The 21,220-nt window shown below is 43.1% G+C and overlaps 1 protein-coding gene across 3 annotated transcripts in view; it reads right to left on the reverse strand.

Annotated features, from left to right (window-relative positions):
• LOC144767742 (natural killer cells antigen CD94-like) overlaps window positions 1-21,220 on the reverse strand; it is a 121,923-nt gene that overhangs the window by 42,921 nt on the left and 57,782 nt on the right. For all 3 annotated transcript variants that reach the window (XM_078651128.1, XM_078651127.1, XM_078651129.1), the window contains 2 exons: window positions 20,377-20,535; window positions 15,265-15,416 (listed from right to left, as the gene is read on the reverse strand). In XM_078651128.1, coding sequence (XP_078507254.1) covers window positions 15,265-15,416; window positions 20,377-20,535 — 311 coding nt within the window. The remainder of the gene's footprint in view (window positions 1-15,264; window positions 15,417-20,376; window positions 20,536-21,220) is intronic.

Consider the following 21,220-nt stretch of genomic DNA (forward strand, 5'->3'; position numbering starts at 1 on the left):
GCAAATTGCTTTTGATGTATAATACACAGATGAATACTAACATACCATGTGAAGAATAAAACATTTGATAATCCAACAATCAGATTGTTTTTCATCAAAAACGTATAGTGAATAAGACCAAGGTCTACATGCTGTGCATCGGTTTGTTCCCCTCCGAGTAGGGGAACCTTCAGACTTCTTAGCTCTTGTGCCTTCACTGTTTGGTACAGACAGTGTTCATCCGAGTGCACGCTACAATTCATTACAACCGTATCAACTCAAGTTTACCTACGCTGTGCGAGTGCCTACTTAAACTAGATTCTCTACTTACTCTGTCCACGGACCTCAGCACGCGCTTTGAAAATGAACTTTGACACAGTCTCAGGGATGACTGATCAAAAAGCGTCAACCTTTGCCTACACCACAGATGACGCGAACACAATTTACAATTTAATCCAGGAAGAAGTCTCCGCTGCTGGCAACACCCGCAGCGCAGAAAGTAATCTTAAACAATTGCTCTACCTCTTAAAAAAGGAAACCAACCAGAAACTACATGCAAGTACCCTAATACGGTACCACCGTGTACAACGGATCCCCCGGGGCCTTCGTGTCCCACTCAAGCCTCTTTTATGCAAAAACAACGTTAAATTTGTGGAACGCTGGTACGCAATATTAAACAAATGTTCCCTCGACTTGATCCTGTTGATCGTCGAGGAATTAGCAAAATCCTTGGATGAACTATCTATGGAAATTACCAATATTAAAAAGGAACTGACCGATTCCCTATCAGCAGAAGACCTAAACAAAATGCTGGATGACATCAAAATCCAACTGGAAAAACACACCCGAGAAACCCAGGAGAGAAAACTACGGAAGTTCAAAAGGGATACTATTGATTATAAGCTCGGCGAGGTATACACCTGGGCAGAGGTGTATGCCCGCCGACGCTCGAACAAACCCTACAACCCTGCCTCAGCCACAGAAACATCATCCTCAGAAGATGACAGCAGATCCAGACCAACTCGCACAACACCAGAAGTTGGGTCACAAACACCGAGTACATCAACAGATTCCTCGGTACATTTTTTAGAGTCGGGTCCAGACCAACAGAAAGATCCAGGGGGGGAAAAACCCGCAGAGGAAACAGGAAAGTCACCTCAACAAGTCAAAAAGAAAACCAAGGGCAGACGATAAATACTCAAGATAACCTGGTTATCAACATATCTTCCACCGTACTTACCAGAGATGAAATTAACACGTTACAAAAGGGTCAATCCTTCGTTCCAACCACCACGATCAACACTTTGGAACTGGAAGTCAGTGCTTTTAAATTGACCCGCAACTTGCGTTTAAGACATTTTTTCACCAACATCAACCCTGTTACCACACAGGAAGAAGACATGCTTAGAGGACTGAGACCTCATAGTACATTTATGCCACCACAGAGTCATAAGATCATAGACGCTTTTGAAAATCTGATTAAGCAGGAAATCTTGAACTTGCCCTTTCAATCCAACATAAAACGTGGGAACTTAACCCGGAAGGAAAGAAATATCCTCCAGAGATTGGCTGATGACCCATCTATTACCTGCCAGAACGCAGACAAAGGTGGAGCCCTAGTCGTTATGGACACCACCTTTTATGACCAACAAGTGGAAATTCATATCAATGACAGAAACACCTATGATTCTCTTACAGGAGATCCAACCAAGGAGTACGCACAAGAACTCATACTCATTGTTAAGGCTGCATTTGATCAAGGCACAATTGATGATAAGACCCGTAGATTTTTGACACCATCCAACCCTAGACCACCGGTTCTCTACATGTTGCCCAAGATGCACAAGCACCCTACTCATCCCCCTTTTCGGCCCATCGTGTCGACAAGAGGAAGCTTGCATGAAAACACCGGCAAATTCTTGGACAAATATTTGCAACCATTTGTCTTAGCCACCAGATCACATGTCAAAGATACAACTGACTTCTTACTCAAGATTGAATCCATCATGAATCAGCACAAGAATACTCGACTCATCATGTGTACGGTGGACGTCTGTTCACTGTATACCTCCATTCCACATGATGGAGGCATTGAAGCTGTGGAACAGGTTTTAGCCTCGTCCGATCTTGATGCAGATCTCAAACTATTCCTAATGCAACTGACCATCTATACACTGTATCACAGTTATTTTTCTATCAAAGACAAGTGGATGCTCCAACTCAATGGCACTGCTATGGGAAATTCGGCAGCTCCCTGCTATGCTAACATTTATATGAAGCAATTCGAGGAATCTTACATCATGACTCAGAGCAGTTGGCAAAAACATGGACGTCTCTACCTACGCTTCATTGATGACATTTTTCTCCTATGGGAGGGCAATACAGACACTTTGAATGCTTTTTTGGAAACATGGAATGAGTTCAATCAAAGAATCCAATTTACATGGGAACACAGTGATAGTCTCATACATTATCTAGACGTGGAAATTCACAGGAGTCAAGGCAACTGGTTCACCACGGTATACCGTAAGCCTACAGACAGAAACTCAACCCTCCACTACAGCAGTTTTCACCGTTCTGGTCTCAAAAACAATCTACCTTACGCACAACTGTTACGGATCAAACGAATAGTTTCTGATGAGAATGAATGCAAAACACAGATGAAACATACACTGGATAGACTCAGAGCACGAGGATATCCCACACCCATACTGGATCTTGCCATGGCAAGAACTGACAAAAAAAGTAGGCTTGCCTTGTTGCAACCCAAGCACAAAGAACAATCAGAACGCATCGTGGTTGTATCTAAATATTCAAAAACATCCAACCGTTTTCAAGCCATCATTCGTAAACACTGGTCTATTCTCACCCTTGAACCTGATTTTAAGGGTTTGTTTAACCAACCACCCATCTTTGCATTCACAAGAGGTAGAAATTTGAAGGAAATCATATCCAAACCTAATCTTGATAACACACCCAGGATCTACAAAGGACTGAGACCTTGCTACAACTGCTCGAATTGTAACAATTGCATTTCTGGTAATGTTATCTGTCACCCCATGAAAGGACATCAAATCAAATTGAAAGTAAACGCCACTTGCAACTCAAATAATGTCATATACCTATTGAAGTGTCCATGCGGGAAATGCTATGTGGGTCATACAGAACGTAAAATCCGCACAAGGATTTTAGAACATAAAAGCAATATACGTACTAACAATCTGAAATCCACAGTTGCTTCTCACTTTGCTGAATCCAGACATACAGTTGCACAACTGAAATTTTTGATCTTGGAACAAGTACCAGTCACTCACAACAACAAGAACACTTTACTAAAACGCGAGAACTTTTGGATCCGTTTCCTTTCCACGATGGTACCGAATGGGCTGAACGACCGAATTGAATTTTTGTGTTACTTATGATTCATTCAGAACTTTATGTCTATCCACATGGTTTATATAATGTACCTTTTGGCATTTATTTTTTGTTTTTACACCCGTTCTAAGATGGCGACTGATTTTCTCTGTTCAATGTCCTTCTTCACTGTTCACTAATTGCACATCTTGGGTCCTACCTTTATGTTTTACACACTATTTAAACACGCGTTTGAACCTCTTGCATTGGTATCATCACACCGCTGTTATGCCGCGAGGCACTTTACTAACAATTTCAAGTAAGTTCACTTGAGCGCTACCAAGCAGATTGATGTTTGTTTTTCACCCGCTACAGGGTCTAGCAACTCTTACGTAACCTTTTGCTATCATTTCCGTTTCTCTTTCGTATGCACCTCTCGGGTTACCAGACTTCACTTGGCTTCTCCGGTACTTTTGAGTCACATTTCATTTTGAACCTTCGTCACTTGCTGTCTAGTCACCTTAAATCTGGCTTCAACACGCTGCTATTCGGTCGAATATTGAACCGCCTGCATATTATTAATTTTGGTTCAATTTGTTTCTTTTTTGTAGAGCATTTCCCTTGAGAAAGGGCGTCTGCCCGAAATGCATCGGGAATTTGTGTTTTGGATTATAATGGATTATAATGATTGAATTATGGATTACCCAGCAAATTGCTTTTGATGTATAATACACAGATGAATACTAACATACCATGTGAAGAATAAAACATTTGATAATCCAACAATCAGATTGTTTTTCATCAAAAACGTATAGTGAATAAGACCAAGGTCTACATGCTGTGCATCGGTTTGTTCCCCTCCGAGTAGGGGAACCTTCAGACTTCTTTGCCCAAAGTGGCAATTGCCCAGGACCCCCACAGCCACAGGAACACCTTGGGAATGTTGTCTTTCGTTGTATTTACCCTTTGTCTCTTTCTTGAACTTTACCTCTCTCCTTTTTGGGTGCCACTTCCTCTGAGACTCTCTGTCTGCCTTTCATTAACTCACCACTCACTGACATTTGTTTGCCCCTCTTGGTCTATTCCTCAATCATCTCTTTCTACCTGTCTGCCCTCATTACTTTGACTCTCTCTCTTTTTCTCAGTCTACCTCTCTTTCATGTACCCTTCACCTAACCTCCATTAAACAGCTTCACGTCTCTCTATCCATCTCCCTTTTATCTAGCTCTCCTTTGACTACTTCACAACTCACGCTCTTTTTTTCTGTCTTATTGCCTCATGCTTCTCCAGTAAGTATTAGTTCTACTAGTAAATGCTAGCCTCAGTCGCAGAGGTGCATTCCCCTTGTGCACTCGGTGAAACGGTATACAAAGTAGATAATTTTCTAACAGTGAATTTGAAATATTTTTATTTTGGTTCAATCTTGCTTTGTTGTATTTTCTCATGAGCTCCAAGAAGAACTGCAGAGCACTCGAGAAAACCTGGCGCAGAGACTCAACACCGGACAACATGACTGCCCTCAAGCTCGCCACCCGAAAACACCACCAACTGATCCACGCCACCAAGAAAACCGCATTCAAGGAACGACTGGACAACAACGCACACAACAGCAAGGAACTCTTCAACATCGTGAAAGAGCTCTCCAACCCCAACGCCAAAAACAACGACATCACCCCTTCGCAAGACCTCTGCAACTCCCTCGCCTCCTACTTCCACAACAAGATCGCGGACATCCACAACAGCTTCAGCACTCAACCGACACACGCCACGACCGAACCACCGCCCCCCACCACCACCCCCCACCACCACCGTCCGCGCCTGGACTCCGATCAGCACCAAAGACACCATCCGCACGATGAACTCCATCCACTCCGGATCTCCGACAGACCCCTGCCCTCACCACGTCTTCAACAAGGCCGACACTGTCATCGCACCCCACCTGCGGGATATCATCAACACCTCCTTCGACACCGCCACCTTCCCGGAGAGCTGGAAGCACGCCGAACTCAGCGCTCTACTCAAGAAACCATCAGCCGACCCCACCGACCTCAAGAACTACCGCCCCATCTCGCTGCTCCCGTTTCCGGCTAAAGTCATCGAGAAGACTGTCAACAAGCAACTGGCCGCCTTCCTCGAGACAAACGGCTCCCTCGACCTCTCGCAGTCTGGCTTCCGGGCCAACCACAGCACCGAGACCGCCCTGATCGCAGCTACCGATGACATCCGAGCCCTGCTCGACAACGGAGAAACGGCGGCCCTCATCCTCCTGGACCTCTCCGCGGCCTTCGACACCGTCTGCCACCGTACCCTAGTACAGCGCCTCAGCAACGTCGGAATCCAGGAGAAGGTACTGGAGTGGATCATCTCCTTCCTCGCCGGAAGGACACAGAGAGTCCGCCTCCCCCCGTTCAGATCGGAGGCCACCGAAGTCATCTGCGGCGTTCCTCAAGGCTCCTCGCTCAGCCCAACACTCTTCAACGTCTACATGAGCCCCCTCGCAGCCATCGCACGCCAGCACAACCTCAACATCATCTCCTACACCGACAACACCCAGCTGATCCTCTCCCTCACCAATGAGCCCACCACCGCCAGAGCCAACCTGCATGAAGGGATGACAGACGTGGCCAAATGGATGTCGAACAGCCGCCTCAAACTGAACTCAGACAAGACGGAAGTCCTCATCCTAGGATCCTCACCCTCCGCCTGGGACGACTCCTGGTGGCCCCCCGCCCTGGGCAGCGCACCCAAACCAACAGACCACGCACGCAACCTGGGCTTCATCCTGGACTCCTCCCTCTCCATGACCAGACAAGTCAACGCCGTCTCCTCGTCGTGCTTCAACATCCTGCGCATGCTACGCAAGATCTTCCGATGGATCCCCTCCGAGACCAGGAAGACGGTCACCCAGGCCCTCGTCACCAGCCGTCTGGACTACGGCAACTCCCTCTACGCCGGAACCACCACCAAACTCCAGAAGAGACTCCAGCGGATCCAGAACACCTCAGCACGACTCATCCTGGATATCCCCCGCCGCAGCCACATCTCCGGACACCTGAGAGACCTGCACTGGCTCCCGGTCAACAAGAGAATCACCTTCCGGCTCCTCACCCACGCACACAAAGCCCTACACAACCAAGGCCCAAGATACCTCAACAGCCGCCTCAACTTCTACGCTCCCAAACACCAGCTTCGATCGACCAGCCACGCCCTCGCCGCCGTCCCCCGCATCCGAAGAGCCACCACAGGAGGAAGGTCCTTTTCCTACCTGGCCACCAAGACTTGGAACTCCCTTCCGACCCGCCTCCGCCTGACCCAAGACCACCTCGCCTTCAGGAAGCAGCTCAAGACCTGGCTGTTCGAGCAGTAGCGGACCCCCCCACCCCCAGCGCCTTGAGACCCTCCGGGTGAGTAGCGCGCTATATAAATGCTTTGATTGATTGATTGATTGATTGATGTTTTACATTTGTTCACGTTCATTTTTTATTTCTCCATAATAAAGATTCTTGATGAATAAACGTTCATCTATGCCCAATGCATTTCGGGCGAGAAGCCCTTCTTCAGGGGATGTATAACCGCGTATTACCTAAGTTCCACAGGGGTCCGTGTAAAAATGACGAATGGTATTAAATTATCCAAAAAAATACCAACTGAGATTGGATTAAAACAAGACTGTGTATTAGCCCCCTATTTATTCAACCTTTTTATGGCTGACCTCTCACCTCGACTGGATCAACAAATGCACACCAGCCGCGTTTGGGAACATTGCCCATAACGATAAGCAAGACCAGCCTAGTGGGATTCACCAGCCAAGCAAGCAATGCCCCTGCTTTGTACCGCTCCATATAGGACTTAATCATGTACTCCCCATAGTCAAAACAGGAGAGCTTCTCCACAAGTGCTGCCAATTCCTCTTTTTCTAAAACAGGGAATGGTGCACGGAGGTATCAGTGTGTCGTTGGCTTTCCAGGGCACGAAACGTAACTTCTTGCACATGCTTCTTCTTCTTCAACGACCGCCTAACCCCCCTTTGGAGCAATGCAGTGCCCCTGAATGACCATCTTGAAAGTTGCCCACTCGATGAGGGCTGACGTAGCCGTCCTTACATACTCAATAAAAGATGTTCTAATTTTCTCCCCTATACACTTACAGAACTACTGTTTCTTCAAGTTTTCACACCAAAGGGACTAGTTAGGGATACAAGTGCAAGCAGGTGTCCAGATCAGGCAAATAAGCATCGGGTTATGATCAGACAACGTTCTGCCAAGACATTCTGAGTGCCCAATCTGCACATGCACTGCTGGGGAGTAAAGAAATGTGTCCAGGTGCACACACAGGTCAAGTAGGTGCAAAAGAAAGGAGTAGTCATGATCCGTAGGAAGTTGAATGCGCCAGGTGTCAACCAGACTTCAATGCTGTATCCAGTAGGCTAATTCTTTGGTGATCCTCAGGCACATAATGATGGATGGGATTGGCCACAGAGTTGAAATCTCCCTTAACAGTAATGGAGGCAGTCATATAGGATGCCAAAAGAAAAAGAGCTCATCCAACAAGAATCAAGGCTGGTCTGAATTGGGGACATAAAGATTGACCACTATTAAATGTATATCCCCTAAATGGCCCCTCCCCACTGCATAGTGCCCCTCTTCTTCCACCCTTTCACTTCACACCTGAAACTGTGCCCCAGGTCTGATCCATATGAGAACCCCCCTGATGAAAGCTGAATAGGTGGTATAAAACAGATGCCCTCACCAGCGTGTCTGTAGTGCCATATCGTCCAAAGTGGTGAGACGTGTCGCCTGCGGTAAAGCAAATTTCACCCCAACCCTTTGGATACACCTGACCATATAGAGCTTTGACTTGCTATTAAGGCCTCAAGCATTCTAGGAGCACATTTACAATCATTCAGCATACAAGCCATTGGAAATAGGTAATCATGGCTGTGCCCCCCAGGAAAGGGCCCACCCACAATCACCACCCCCATCACACACGCAGAAGACTTTTCGGACACAAGCATTAACTCTCCCAGGCCAGACAGCCAAAAGACCCACCATTCAAACTCCGAAGCCAAAGGATGTGTCACACAGTGAACAGTTGTGGGGTGACGGTTCCCTCTGAGGAAAGAGAGCACTCAGACCTCAGAATACCACCCTGGCTTCATAGAATACAACCCAAAAATCCAAGAGCAAACAGACAAGCTGCCCAGCTATCAAGCAAGCTACATGCAGTTACCAAATGTGAAATATCCACAGTCAGCAAGGCATCATCATCCGAGATAATCAGTTGTGGTAGGTGTGATTTGAGGCATCTCAGCATTCGAGTTAGGGTGCATAGTTTAATCAGAGAGGGTGCCCAAGTCTGACACATTCAATGCCTCACCCCATCCGTAGATCTGACATCCATGCTAGACCCCCCGCAAGACTTACCACTCTTGCCACTGAACTCATTTGATCTTTCAAAACCTGTTTCTGTGTTGGACAATTAGGTGAGGCAGATTTATGGTAATTCTGTGTTCTGGCCCTTCTGTGAGAACACCCAGGCAAGGCACATTTTTGTTCCTCACCTGCACCTCGATCTATGCCCTTTCCTCCTTTGGATTCATAAAGGCCAGGTCTGGTGGTTTAGTCGACGAATGCATTCACTGTAGGGGCCTGTGTTCGATCTCATGGTGACAGGTTCAAATCCCAGCGGTTCCACTAAGCCTTTTATCCTTCTGAGGTGGATTAAATGTGCACCATTGAGTTGGGTAACAGTAGGTTATTCAGCACCAATAAACCTATCAGTGAATGTGAGCTTTACACATAGACATTATGTTATAAAGAACTTTACTCCATCGTTAGCATGGACCTTCAATATAGCAAGGAAGAGCATGGCATGTTGGATCCACAGCAGTTTGAGTCTCACCTTGGCCTCCAGAAAAGAGGAGCATTGTCTCTGAACCACCAGTGTGAACTCTGGTAACACCATTACTTCATGGTTTTCAATAAGGAGGTCACCCTTCTCCTGAGCCATAGAGAGGATGCAATTCCACTTCAGAAATGTATCATGCGTGCCACCACCATCTACGGTGGGGCACCCAGGGAGGTGGGGGTTAACTGCACCCTATGTGCCCTGTCCAAAGTAAAGAAGGTAGAGAGGTTCACTGAAAATATTTCTGACGCTATTCAATTTTCAACAAAAGAACCCATGTCCTGCCTCTTCATCTGCTCCAGGAGATCAACAATACAGATATTATTCCAGCATGCTCTTTCCTCTGCATCCTTTGCTCTGTATTCCAGGACATGTGTCTTCTCTATCAGCTCCAATATTTGTGAAGTAAGGCCCCCACAGCAGGCTGCATGTCTACAGCAGTGTGCTCCTGTTTTTGTTAAATGCCCTGCCAGCTTGTGCTGGCCATCCCTTAAGGTGCCCAGGTTTCCCACCACAGTGTCCATCTTCTGCTCCAGAGCCTCGCTAGTGTTTGTAATGGCCTACCAGGATGGAAACCAAGGTGGTAGGAGAGTCCCCGTGAGGATTAAAAAAGCTTTCGTCCATATCGCTGTGGGAGGATGGGAGGCAGGCGAGTGCTACCCACTGCCCCTTCCATCTCATGGTGTGGGCCATGGCTCCAACAAGAGAGGGCAAGAGTGTTTAAGTTCCAAACAATGGAGTGGACACCCACACATCATTCTCACGCCCCGTAGATGACAACCGTTCACTACATCCAGCAATACAAGCTGTACTGCTGGACTGCACGGGGTACAAGGAACCCCTGGTGCCGCCTTAGTCCTTAGTGATCTACGATGCTGGCACCCACATAGAAGAAAACAAGCCCTTTAGTATCAGAAAAGTGAGCTCCAACGCTGAAGTTCCAGTACTTCTATTATGCCAGGAGTCACCAGGGCAGATCTCACTATCAGGACAGGCCTCCTGCTGGGCCACCCTTCTAAGTCTGAGGGGAGTAGTGGAATCACCCAGATGCCACAAGAGGAGGGGAGCCCAGAGCACTCAACTCAAGCCTGACAAAGGACTGTTCACAGTGCCATAAATACCCTAATGCCCCCAGAGGTGCTGCACGCGAAAGCCCCCAATGACCTGAGAAAAGCTAGGAGGCACTGTACTCCAGCCCCAACACCCTCTAAGGCCAAAATATCAGGCCCATTCACTGTGCTTGAGGGCCTCCACTTGCATGCAATGCCGTTGCGGTGGCCTCCAAGCTCCTGGTCTCCCTGTGCTATGTCAGCACAGCCATATCGGACCCTCAAGGCCTCCTCCTCATGTCTCCTCCATCACCAGCTGCCACGTGGGTTCTACAGTATGGGAGGCCACTGCAGAATATTCCGTCCTTGAGCCGCATCAGGCCAACGATCTAGGACCACAGTTATGCTGAGGGGGTCTGGAACCCCTAGTTACTGCTACCGAGAGCCTCAATGGTTTCCGGCCCAGATAGTTAATGCTGTGCTCACATCACTATTTAGGGGCCTCTGGACATCAGCCACACCCTTTGAGTTGCTCGCCACTGCTGATGCTTTGAAAGACCCACACCTTTGGGGCCGAAGTGCCACAAGGTAGTTTACCCAGGTTATCCCTTCACATTTCAGGGGACCATTGGGTCAGATTTCTTCCCAGATGGGTCCTTATCTAGTGAGGTCCAGGGAGCTCTCCGACACCACTTCCTAGTCCATCAGTGCTCAAGCCATGCCCCAAAAGATTTTTTCCTTGATTCTTAGAATGCCTAATCCCTAAATATGGTAAAACATTACATACTGTAAAACCTATAGACCTATTTACTTAGTTAACATTGGTCATAAAATATTTTCACAAATCTTAGCTATTTATCTAGAACTGTATCTGTCAATCTCATTTGGAAAGGAACAATCCTGTTTTGTCAAGGGTTAAAGTATTTATGATAGAACTAGATTGTTCTTTAATATTCTCAGTAAATTCTACTAATACAAAATAATTGCCCAAAAATCACTTTTGATGCAAAGAAAGCATTCAACCAAAATACTTGCCTTTTCATTTATCAAATTCACAAATGGGTTCGTTTTGGTGCCAAAGTCATATCTTCAATTTCCTTTTTATACTTTCTATCTCATGATTATATTTTGATTATTGGTTTTCTTCTGCTCAATTTACACTCAGCAGAGGTGACTAGGATGTCCTTTTAATCAGTTTTTGAGGTGGCATTTGGAACTTTTTATTTAAGCTAAGGGAACGTTCAAATATCTATGAATTCCAACATAATGAAAAGGATATTAAGATGTCAGTTTATGCAGCGCATAGACTCTGAGTCATATTGAATTCCCAGATCTCCTTACCCACTGTTTTTACTGAAGTCCATTTGTTTTCTTCAGTTCCCAGTTATAAATTCAATTCTGACAGATCTGCTTAATTTGTCTCTTAATACATTTTCCTTCAAACATTGTTTTAGTATTATTCATTTTACCTGGAATGCTAGATAGATTAAATGTTTGGGTTTAATGTTTACAAAGTCAATAAAAGATTAAGTTAAACTAAATAAATAACACAACCTCACTTCCTATCTGCTGGTATCCTCTATTTCTTCACTCATGGGGCCATCTAGAGTCTGTTAAAATGATGATTTTTCCGACTATTATACATGCTTTAGCTGCACTTCTGGTAAATATTACTTCCTTCATTTATTCCAATTTCTTCAAGAAAATAAATTCGACCTTATTCTCCATTCTTTGGAGCAGAAAAAACTCACATATGTCATTGATCAGGTTACACAAAGGCAGATAAGATGGTTTTGTAGAATTTCCAATTTTTCTTTATTACCATTGAGCATTTATGCTAAAGCAATCTCTGTGTTGAGTTACAGAACTCCAAAATTTTTCCCTATTATGTATAGATTTATCAAAAAAGCTTCATATATCCTATTTCTTTTAAATAATTTATTTTGTTTCAGCTAAGATGTAATATTTGGCCTTAAAATACAGGTAGAATTTTACAACTCGAGTATCCACTCACATCAATAAAAAACATATTTTTAAAATTCGAATAGTTTGCACAATAAATTGATTAAAAGTAATAATACATCAGTTTATTGGCAATAGTGAAGAAATAAATGCTTAATTTGAATTTAGCAATTGTTCTTCACAAATAATATAATTCAATTTACTCAAGCCAAACTATTTTTAATTTTCCAATTTCATTTGAGAAAAACAATTCACAAACGTATTATTATTCAGAATGCTTATGATGACATCCCAGCATTGAGATGCTAGAGATTACAAAACTGACAATAACTTAGTTACTGTAATTAAAATAAAACTGAGCGTTTTTATCTCTTAAAAACATTTTTAAAAACACAGATAAGCAGAGACAAAAACAGGAACTTGAATTGAGGTGGGACAGTGATTTAAATATAGTTTGGCAACATATTTAAGGAATAATATTTGACTGAAAGCTAGGAAATTTTCCAATCCTGCTAACATTGTTCACACCCCATTTTCTATATATAGTAGACTTTTATTACCACCATATTTGTTAAGTAAAATCAATTCTGCAATTCCAAATGCATCTTGGTTGTCCAACACTCAGATTGATGAGTTAAGAAATCTGTGTTTTTCTTGTCAGTTTGTTCAAGATGTTTTGCACTAGGTTTCATCTAAGATTACTTCTATTCTCACTCCAATATCCCCTTTAATTTCAAAACATATTTTAGGTACTTTTATTGGATGGCTGGAAAGACATTTCCATGAATATTAACATATTTGCCAGTTTATTAGCAATTGATTTTCAACAAATCTCAAAACATTGGAAAGACCAGCATCAGGTGTTACTTCAGACATGGTGATTTACTGTTTGCTATACTCTCAGACTAGATAGAGCATATGTATTTCCTAGAAAATCCACATGGTGTTCAAGACCATTTTTTCTTGATAATTCTTTGCAAATTCATAATGTGCATTAACCACATATTGAAGAGTCTTGCAAGCCTCCTTGACTTTTATTCTCAGTAGTTAATAGGATATATGGTTTATATATATTAAATGTGTTTCACATTGTTTATCATTTTAACAGATTACTATTCTTTCTATGACACAGAGGTGAAGAACCTATTCATTCAACATAAACACGTGCACCACCGCTGGCAAGTGGCAATGAAAACTGTCAGAGGAGGCAATAGGTCACAGTAGATAGTAACACAGGATATGGATTACCTATGACTTTCCTTCCAAGACATACAAACTTATGATTGACCGAACCAGTGCTTGGGACAACACCCACATGGAACAAGAGGTTAGGGGCCTGCCCTGCTGTCTGATACTCCTACAAACCTGTTGACCATTGTAGCAACTTACATCTTTACCCACTAACTGTTCTCTCCAGGTGCCTTTTTTTTAAGTCACTTCCTTAAGAATGGTTCATCGGTAGTATAGCACTTCTAGAAATAATTTGCCAGCAGCTCAAGACATTCCTATTACCTTCTTGCCCCACATATGTCATCCTCCTTAGAACTTGTCTCCTTTTGGGAGGAACCTCTGAATTCAGAGACTTCCCCAGAGTTGCATCATAAATGTGATTTGAGAGCCCTCCTAAGAAGCTATTGAACTGCCCACCCACCCTCACTTCTTTCAATTAACTTATTTGGACAGAGAATTCTGGCTTGCAGGGCTCAGAGACTCACAACTGTCCAACTAGCTATTTATGCTCTCTCACTAGGAAATTTAGCTCCAATCCTATTGCTTGGGGATAAAGAGGTGTTTATTTCTGTCATGGTCAAAGTGGCAATTGCCCAGGACCCCCACAGCCACAGGAACACCTTGGGAATGTTGTCTTCCGTTGTATTTACCCTTTGTCTCTTTCTTGAACTTTACCTCTCTCCTTTTTGGGTGCCACTTCCTCTGAGACTCTCTGTCTGCCTTTCATTAACTCACCACTCACTGACATTTTTTTGCCCCTCTTGGTCTATTCCTCAATCATCTCTTTCTACCTGTCTGCTCTCATTACTTTGACTCTCTCTCTTTTTCTCAGTCTACCTCTCTTTCATGTACCCTTCACCTAACCTCCATTAAACAGCTTCACGTCTCTCTATCCATCTCCCTTTTATCTTGCTCTCCTTTGACTACTTCACAACTCACGCTCTATTTTTCTGTCTTATTGCCTCATGCTTCTCCAGTAAGTATTAGTTCTACTAGTAAATGCTAGCCTCAGTCGCAGAGGTGCATTCCCCTTGTGCAGTCGGTGAAACGGTATACAAAGTAGATAATTTTCTAACAGCGAATTTGAAATATTTTTATTTTGGTTCAATCTTGCTTTGTTGTATTTTCTCATGTTTTACATTTGTTCACGTTAATTTTTTATTTCTCCATAATAACGATTCTTGATGAATAAACGTTCATCTATGCCCAATGCATTTCGGGCGAGAAGCCCTTCTTCAGGGGCTGTATAACCGTGTATTACCGAAGTTCCACATGTGTGTTTTCAATGCCACAGAAGAAGCACACATGTGGCACTTTCTTAAATTTCTTAAATCTGGGAACTTGCAATTGCATCTGAAAAACTTTTTACCTATTGGAGCCATTTAAACTGGGTATGATAACTATCACGCCATTCACCAGACCACTTTTAACCTCTTGCATGCTAATGACAAGGTGAACTCGTCATGAGGCACACTGGAGCTGTGCTCATGACAAGGTCAACTCGTCATGTATAATGGTATTCTAAGAATGCCTTAGCAGCCAAGTGGTTAATGAGGGCAGAGAGGATCTGAAGCCAGTCAAGTACTTCAATTATTATTGGAGTGATATGCATTTTTGGTCCATTGTCATGCAACCCTTTAGGCTCTCACAGACAGCTTATTCAGATAGTAAAAGGATTAAAAAGAGATCACATGGGGAAGAGAACTTACAATATTCTCATCACAAACTTTAATTTTCTGTAATATCACAATCAGATGAACAGTGTTCACCTCCAATACTTAACCTTTTCATTCTTGTCGTCAATTATTAGAAGTTTAGCGTGGCGGGATTGGCAGTACAGGTTACTGAAGTTCCAGGATTCCAACTGCTCAGAGATGAAGTAACACTTCTGTCTGAAACTCAGCCATTTATAAGGACAAATCACACACATGGATTCTAATGGGAGGAAACAACAGCATTAATTCATGTCTCAAGACCGCAACTTCGTAGTAAGTGTCAGGCAGAGATGGTGAACTAATGGAGAGGGTAACACACAAGAGACACTTGCAAAATAGGCAGTGGATGCTCCTCCGCTAAGACCCCAGTGCTGCAAAGCAGTGAAAGAAAGAACAAATAAAATGATAACTCGAGGTTACTATAATTGTATTTGTTCCTGCTGCGCAGCTTTGAGGAGTGGCCGAGGCTCCTCAGCTCTCAGAGCAGGGGAGTAGGGGTTTGCCCACTCCAAGTGTGCAATTACTGTTTGCTGGCCCTCTCAGCCCGGTCAAACAGACATGAGGACTTTGCATGTTACACATGCAGGTTGCATTACAGCCTGCATGGAGAACATGCCCAGGCAGCTATCCCCTGGCTAAGCGCTGATCCAAGGCACTCAGACCAACACAACACTGCATTACAGCGTTGTAATTGGCTTGTGGGGGAGCCTGGCAGCTTCTTGTTCTGGCCCTGGAGAGACTGAGACGATATGGGAGAAAGCAGGAGAGCGGCGAGGAGGTACTTTTTTTCTTTTTCTTTTTACATCCCTCCTTGCCCCCCGGTTCGACCTGCCATCCCCGATTCCTTCCGGCCACTGCTGAAAATAGGTGCTTTTCCCAGGCATCACCTCTCACGTTACCACTCTAAATCTCAACCCAATCATTGTAAGTTTTCAAATAATTCTCCCATTAACAACAACCTACACAATGCTTCATGAGAATACACATGGAAGGGTCATAGAATTTGCATTTGAGACCAGTAAGTTAAATTTTCTGAACACTACATAAAACCCAGTGAACCCACAAGAAATGAGAATAAGGATCACATGGACTGAAGAGCAACACATGAAAAAACTAGATGGCATCCAAGAGGAAACACCCTGAGACCTGTATCTTCTAAATTTGTCTCCCTGCGCAATAAGAGAATGGGGAGCACTATATATATATTACCAGAATAAAATAAGAAATAAACTTTGCAAGTACCTTTTAAAAAATATTTACCTCTATACACAAGTTATCCTAGTTTAGCGGTATTCTGCCTAGGAGAAAAGGCCTCAATTTGTTGTTGGTTTTTATTGCTGATTTTTGGACTCTGCACACTTGGACACTGCTGACCAATGCCCTTTGCTTGTGATCTGAACCCTAAAACATGTAAAGAAAAATGGGTATACTCCTGATTGTCATATTTAATTTACCTATAGGTCCTTACTATATAATACAAGTTGCACCAGGGGCCTGTAAGTTAAATGTCACTAATGGACTGCAGCAGGCATGGTGCCACCACTAGGGTGACATTGCAAAACATGCCTGCAGGCCTGACACCAATAACCTAGCTGCACAGGTTTACACTGAAGATTCAACCCGTCAATCAATCTAGCCCCTGCTGATAGGCCTAAATCCTGTTTTTAAATAATATGAACTCACTCCTAAACAATCTTTAATGCCCAATAAGGCAAGGTTCATGGAATTTAAAACTAGGACATGAAAAGGTTTGATGTAAAACATGTCCATACAGTGAGAAATCCCTCAAAGTTATTTCCCCTGTATCAGAACTAGCTGTTCCATAGGGTGGAATTGGGAGATAATGTTAAAACTAAATAATGTCGCCTCCACTTGAGATCCAGATAAAAGGTTACTTCTTGGACTTTTTATATATTTATAACAAGTACAGTTCATTGGTAAAGTTGATATTTTTTATAGAAAGATACTTTTTAAAAGTCAGCTTATACCTACCTAAACTCTCTAGAATCCTATTTGCAAGAGTTTCCAATTGTCACCAGAAGCTGAATAGCACCTTGATGAGGTATGAAGGTGCTCCCAGACCTGAAACAAAGGGCTTGGGTGTGGGGAAATGCCATGTTCCTCCGACAATAGGACCATCTGGGAGTCATACAGAAACCTAATTATTTTCAAAGAGGGCTGCCATGTCACTGGCTGTTGCAGCTCACACCTGAGCCTGTCCCCTCTTTTTTTCCTCAGCCGTCCAAGCAGCAATCCCACTGAGAGAGGAGCTGAACCCAGAATCAATTTTGAGTGACCACCACAAAGGTTTTGTTCATTTCCCTGTCCATGCTTCCAAGGCGGACACAGGAGCTCCGGAAACAATATTACGTCCCAATATACAACTGTACACGCACACCTGGGTCCGTGTAAAAATGACGAATGGTATTAAATTATCGAAAAAAATACCAACGGAGATTGGATTAAAACAAGGCTGTGTATTAGCCCCCTATTTATTCAACCTTTTTATGGCTGACCTCTCACCTCGACTGGATCAAGCAAATGCACACCCGCCGCGTTTGGGAACATTGCCCATAACGCATCTCTCTTACGCAGATGACATCGTATTGTTTAGCCTAAATCGATTAGGCCTACAAAGAGCGCTTAATGCACTACTGATGTTTGCTAATACCAATGCACTGGAGATCAATGAGACCAAAACAAAAACTATGTCGTTCACGAACTGCACACGGTATCAGTATCATTTTAAAATAGGATTAAAGCGCCTTGGAGTAGTAAATACCTATAAGTACTTTGGGGTATACATCGACAAAAGTCTGAATTTTCAATCTCAGAAACAATATCTTGAAAAAAAAGGAAACGGAAATATCTATTCTTTCTGCGCTATCGCTAAGAAGCTATATGGTCCCTCATTCACTCCACTAATCTCTGTGATGGCCGCAAAGTTACTACCTGCAATCACCTATGGAAGCATAGTGTTAAATGAAAAAGATGGTAAAATCTTAGACTCGTTACAAATAAAGGCCTATAAAAAAGTCTTCAGATTACCCCAGTCAGCAGCCCCGGCACAGGTCCGACTTGAATTTGGCCTCATCAAGCAGGAAATTGGGTGAAAATACGCAGCAATCAAAACCTGGTATAAATTATGGCAGAATCGATCTAATCTGCTAAATGATGACTTATGGCAAGCCCAGGAGGATCCAAACTCAAGCTACGGTAAATTTTTGAAAAAGGCATTAGATGACACAGAGACGAGGGATCTACAGACGAAGAACCCTTCATTCCAAATCTTCCGTAGCTTAACAAACAAGGCGGCAAAATTGCAATCATTATTGGCAGACAAAGGTACCCTAGCAAAAAGATCCCACGGCTGGATAGTTCTGCAATCCTATACATCACTTCGACCGGCGGAATACCTCGGAGCGACATACTTGCCCCACTCGAAACTCAAGCTAATGGCAACTAGACTTGGGGTATTACCAAGCCTGGCTGAACAACCATCGTGGAAATATAGTGGCGTCAAATCTTGTGGTTAATGTGGTGAAGCCTGGCAAGACATTATCCATCTAATATGCGTCTGTCCCACCTTAAAAACGCAACATATGGTATTACTAAAAAAGGCTTTTAATGAAAGAGGAATTCGAACATGTAGAGGTGCAATTATTAGAGGAGTCGGTACGACTGACCCTCAGCTGACTTGTAAAATAATGAAATTCTTACTGTATTATGAGACAAACTATGTGGCACTTCCCAAACAATAATGGTTAGAATTTTATGGTAATTTTATAAGAAATGTAAAAAAAAAAAAAGGAGGGAAAGTTTCAGTGTTACAACTTGAAATCAATAACAATACGATGTCGTAGAATTATGTACAAACTTTAAATTGGCATCATGAGAAGGTCACCGCTTTTGCCCTTTTGCAATTATATAATTAACATGCTTGTTCCTGTTTTAAAAAAAAAAATTTAAATTATTTTATAGGGACATTATATCTGTTTTATGGCATTGTTAAGGTTTTAAATAACTTAAACAATAAAGAGATTCACTTCACTTCACTTCATTAGAATGATCTTAGTTCTGGTGTCTGACCCACGCTCCATCGCAGTCAGCCTTAAAACTTACCTTTTTCCCAGTGGAGTGTGCTCATTCTCCTGCAGTTGGAACTTTGCACTATTTTGTTCTATTTTTATTTTAAACATTTTAAATTCATATTTCTGGACCCCATTTGGATGGCACTTTGCCCAGTAATATATTCTGTTGTTTTATCAATTGGTAATATATTCTGTTGTTTTATCAATTGGAGTGGGGTTTCTATTTTGTTGTGTTTCCGACTTTAAAATGTGTGGGTAGTTCTAAATGCTTTGCACACTTTGTGAAGTTAAGCCTACCTGCTCCGTGACCAAAGCTACTAGAGGTTGAGTTTGGGCCAAAACACTTACTGGACCTAGCAAGAATATTGACATTGTTACTTGTGGTGGACTATTATCCACTCCAATGTTTAATCCACTTTCTCACTGCTACATATTTGAGCAGTGTGTGTCCATGCTATATACTAATAACTAGGGATCGTCAAAGAGTTAATGCTTAGGACCTCTCAGATTTGTGAAAGAGAGAGAGTCCCTACTCAAGTGTAAAGGAAACTATTTTTAATCACTTACACTGAGCATCCCAAATTTCCACTACCAATCTCCTGACTCCATCCACTGCTTCTGGAGGCCACCAGTGGTCTCAACCAGTAAGGGTTTACCCAAAATCCTTTTCACGGCACCACTTTCTCTGTAATGGGAGATTCCTTTTTTTCCTGTCAGATTAGTACACCACTCACTGACACTTGCATTCCTTACTCATCCTCTATCTCCAAGCATGTGTAACTCTAGTCCCACCTTAGCCCTTCGTGCGTTAATGCCCTTCATAACTATTGCTTCAGCCTCTCTGAATCTATGTTTCTATCAGTAGAGCATGTATCCCATATAGATGGAGCACTTTTCCTAAAACTTGTCTTTTTAGAATGGGAGTTGTAGTCCTGCCTTTTTGTGTCTTCTTAATCCCATTTTCTCTTGATTTACTGCTTTGTAGCTGATAATTTGTCAACTTTTTTTTTTATTCTAGAAGCACTTGAGCTGTGACGTTAGTGTTGCACGTGATCCAGGTTGTCCCAGCCATGAAATCACGGTTCTCACCATTGAACTCTCCACACAGATGGTCCTTTAACTCCTCCAATGTCAATAATGTACTGTGAAAGGTGAATCCGGAAGTGGGACAGATATCACGGGTGGTGTTACCGTAAGGGGCAGCAGGCATCTTTGGTTTTGAATGAATTTGAGTGGAAAACCTATGGGCTGAAATATTAAACAGATAAGGGTCAATGCGGCATAATTTAATAGCGCATGCATGGAGACAAAAAGTTTACAATACATAACTTTTCCATTGAAAAGGTATCAGTATCACAATGTTTGCAGATCTGAATTACAGATAGAAATACCACAGTCAATTCCACCAAGAAACATAATCATACACAACTCTTCCTTCTGGTGTTGAGCTTTTAAACTAATGTATAAAGTCACCATCAAAATACCAGCAACTGTAATACGTATGGGTTAATGTGACTAATATTGTGCCTAGATATAAAAAACAACTTAGCAAATTCTGCTTTAATTTGTGGGTTTCTCAAACAAATATGATTCTCAGTAAATTACAGATCAACTAAATGTGTCTGCACGGTAGCCCGGTGCTACCGGCAAAAGCCACTGGATGGCAAAGCACTAGAGCTTTAATCCCCTAACATAAAGGCTTCACCAACCATAAACTGGCAGGGAGCTACCATCAAAGATCATAGGCCCTGATTCAGAGTTTGGTGGGGATTTCTTCCATCAGGGGGATGGAGTAAAGTATTCTTTCACCCTGGGGGAGTACCGGCACAACAACTTTTAACCCCTTCGACGCTCATGACGAGCCCAGCTCGTCATGTAGGGCCCATTGATTTCAATGGAAAGTCAATGGACCTACATGCATACCCCTTAGCAG

Source organism: Lissotriton helveticus, chromosome 7 (genome assembly GCF_964261635.1).
Source record: "Lissotriton helveticus chromosome 7, aLisHel1.1, whole genome shotgun sequence".
NCBI classification, from domain to species: Eukaryota; Metazoa; Chordata; class Amphibia; order Caudata; family Salamandridae; genus Lissotriton; species Lissotriton helveticus.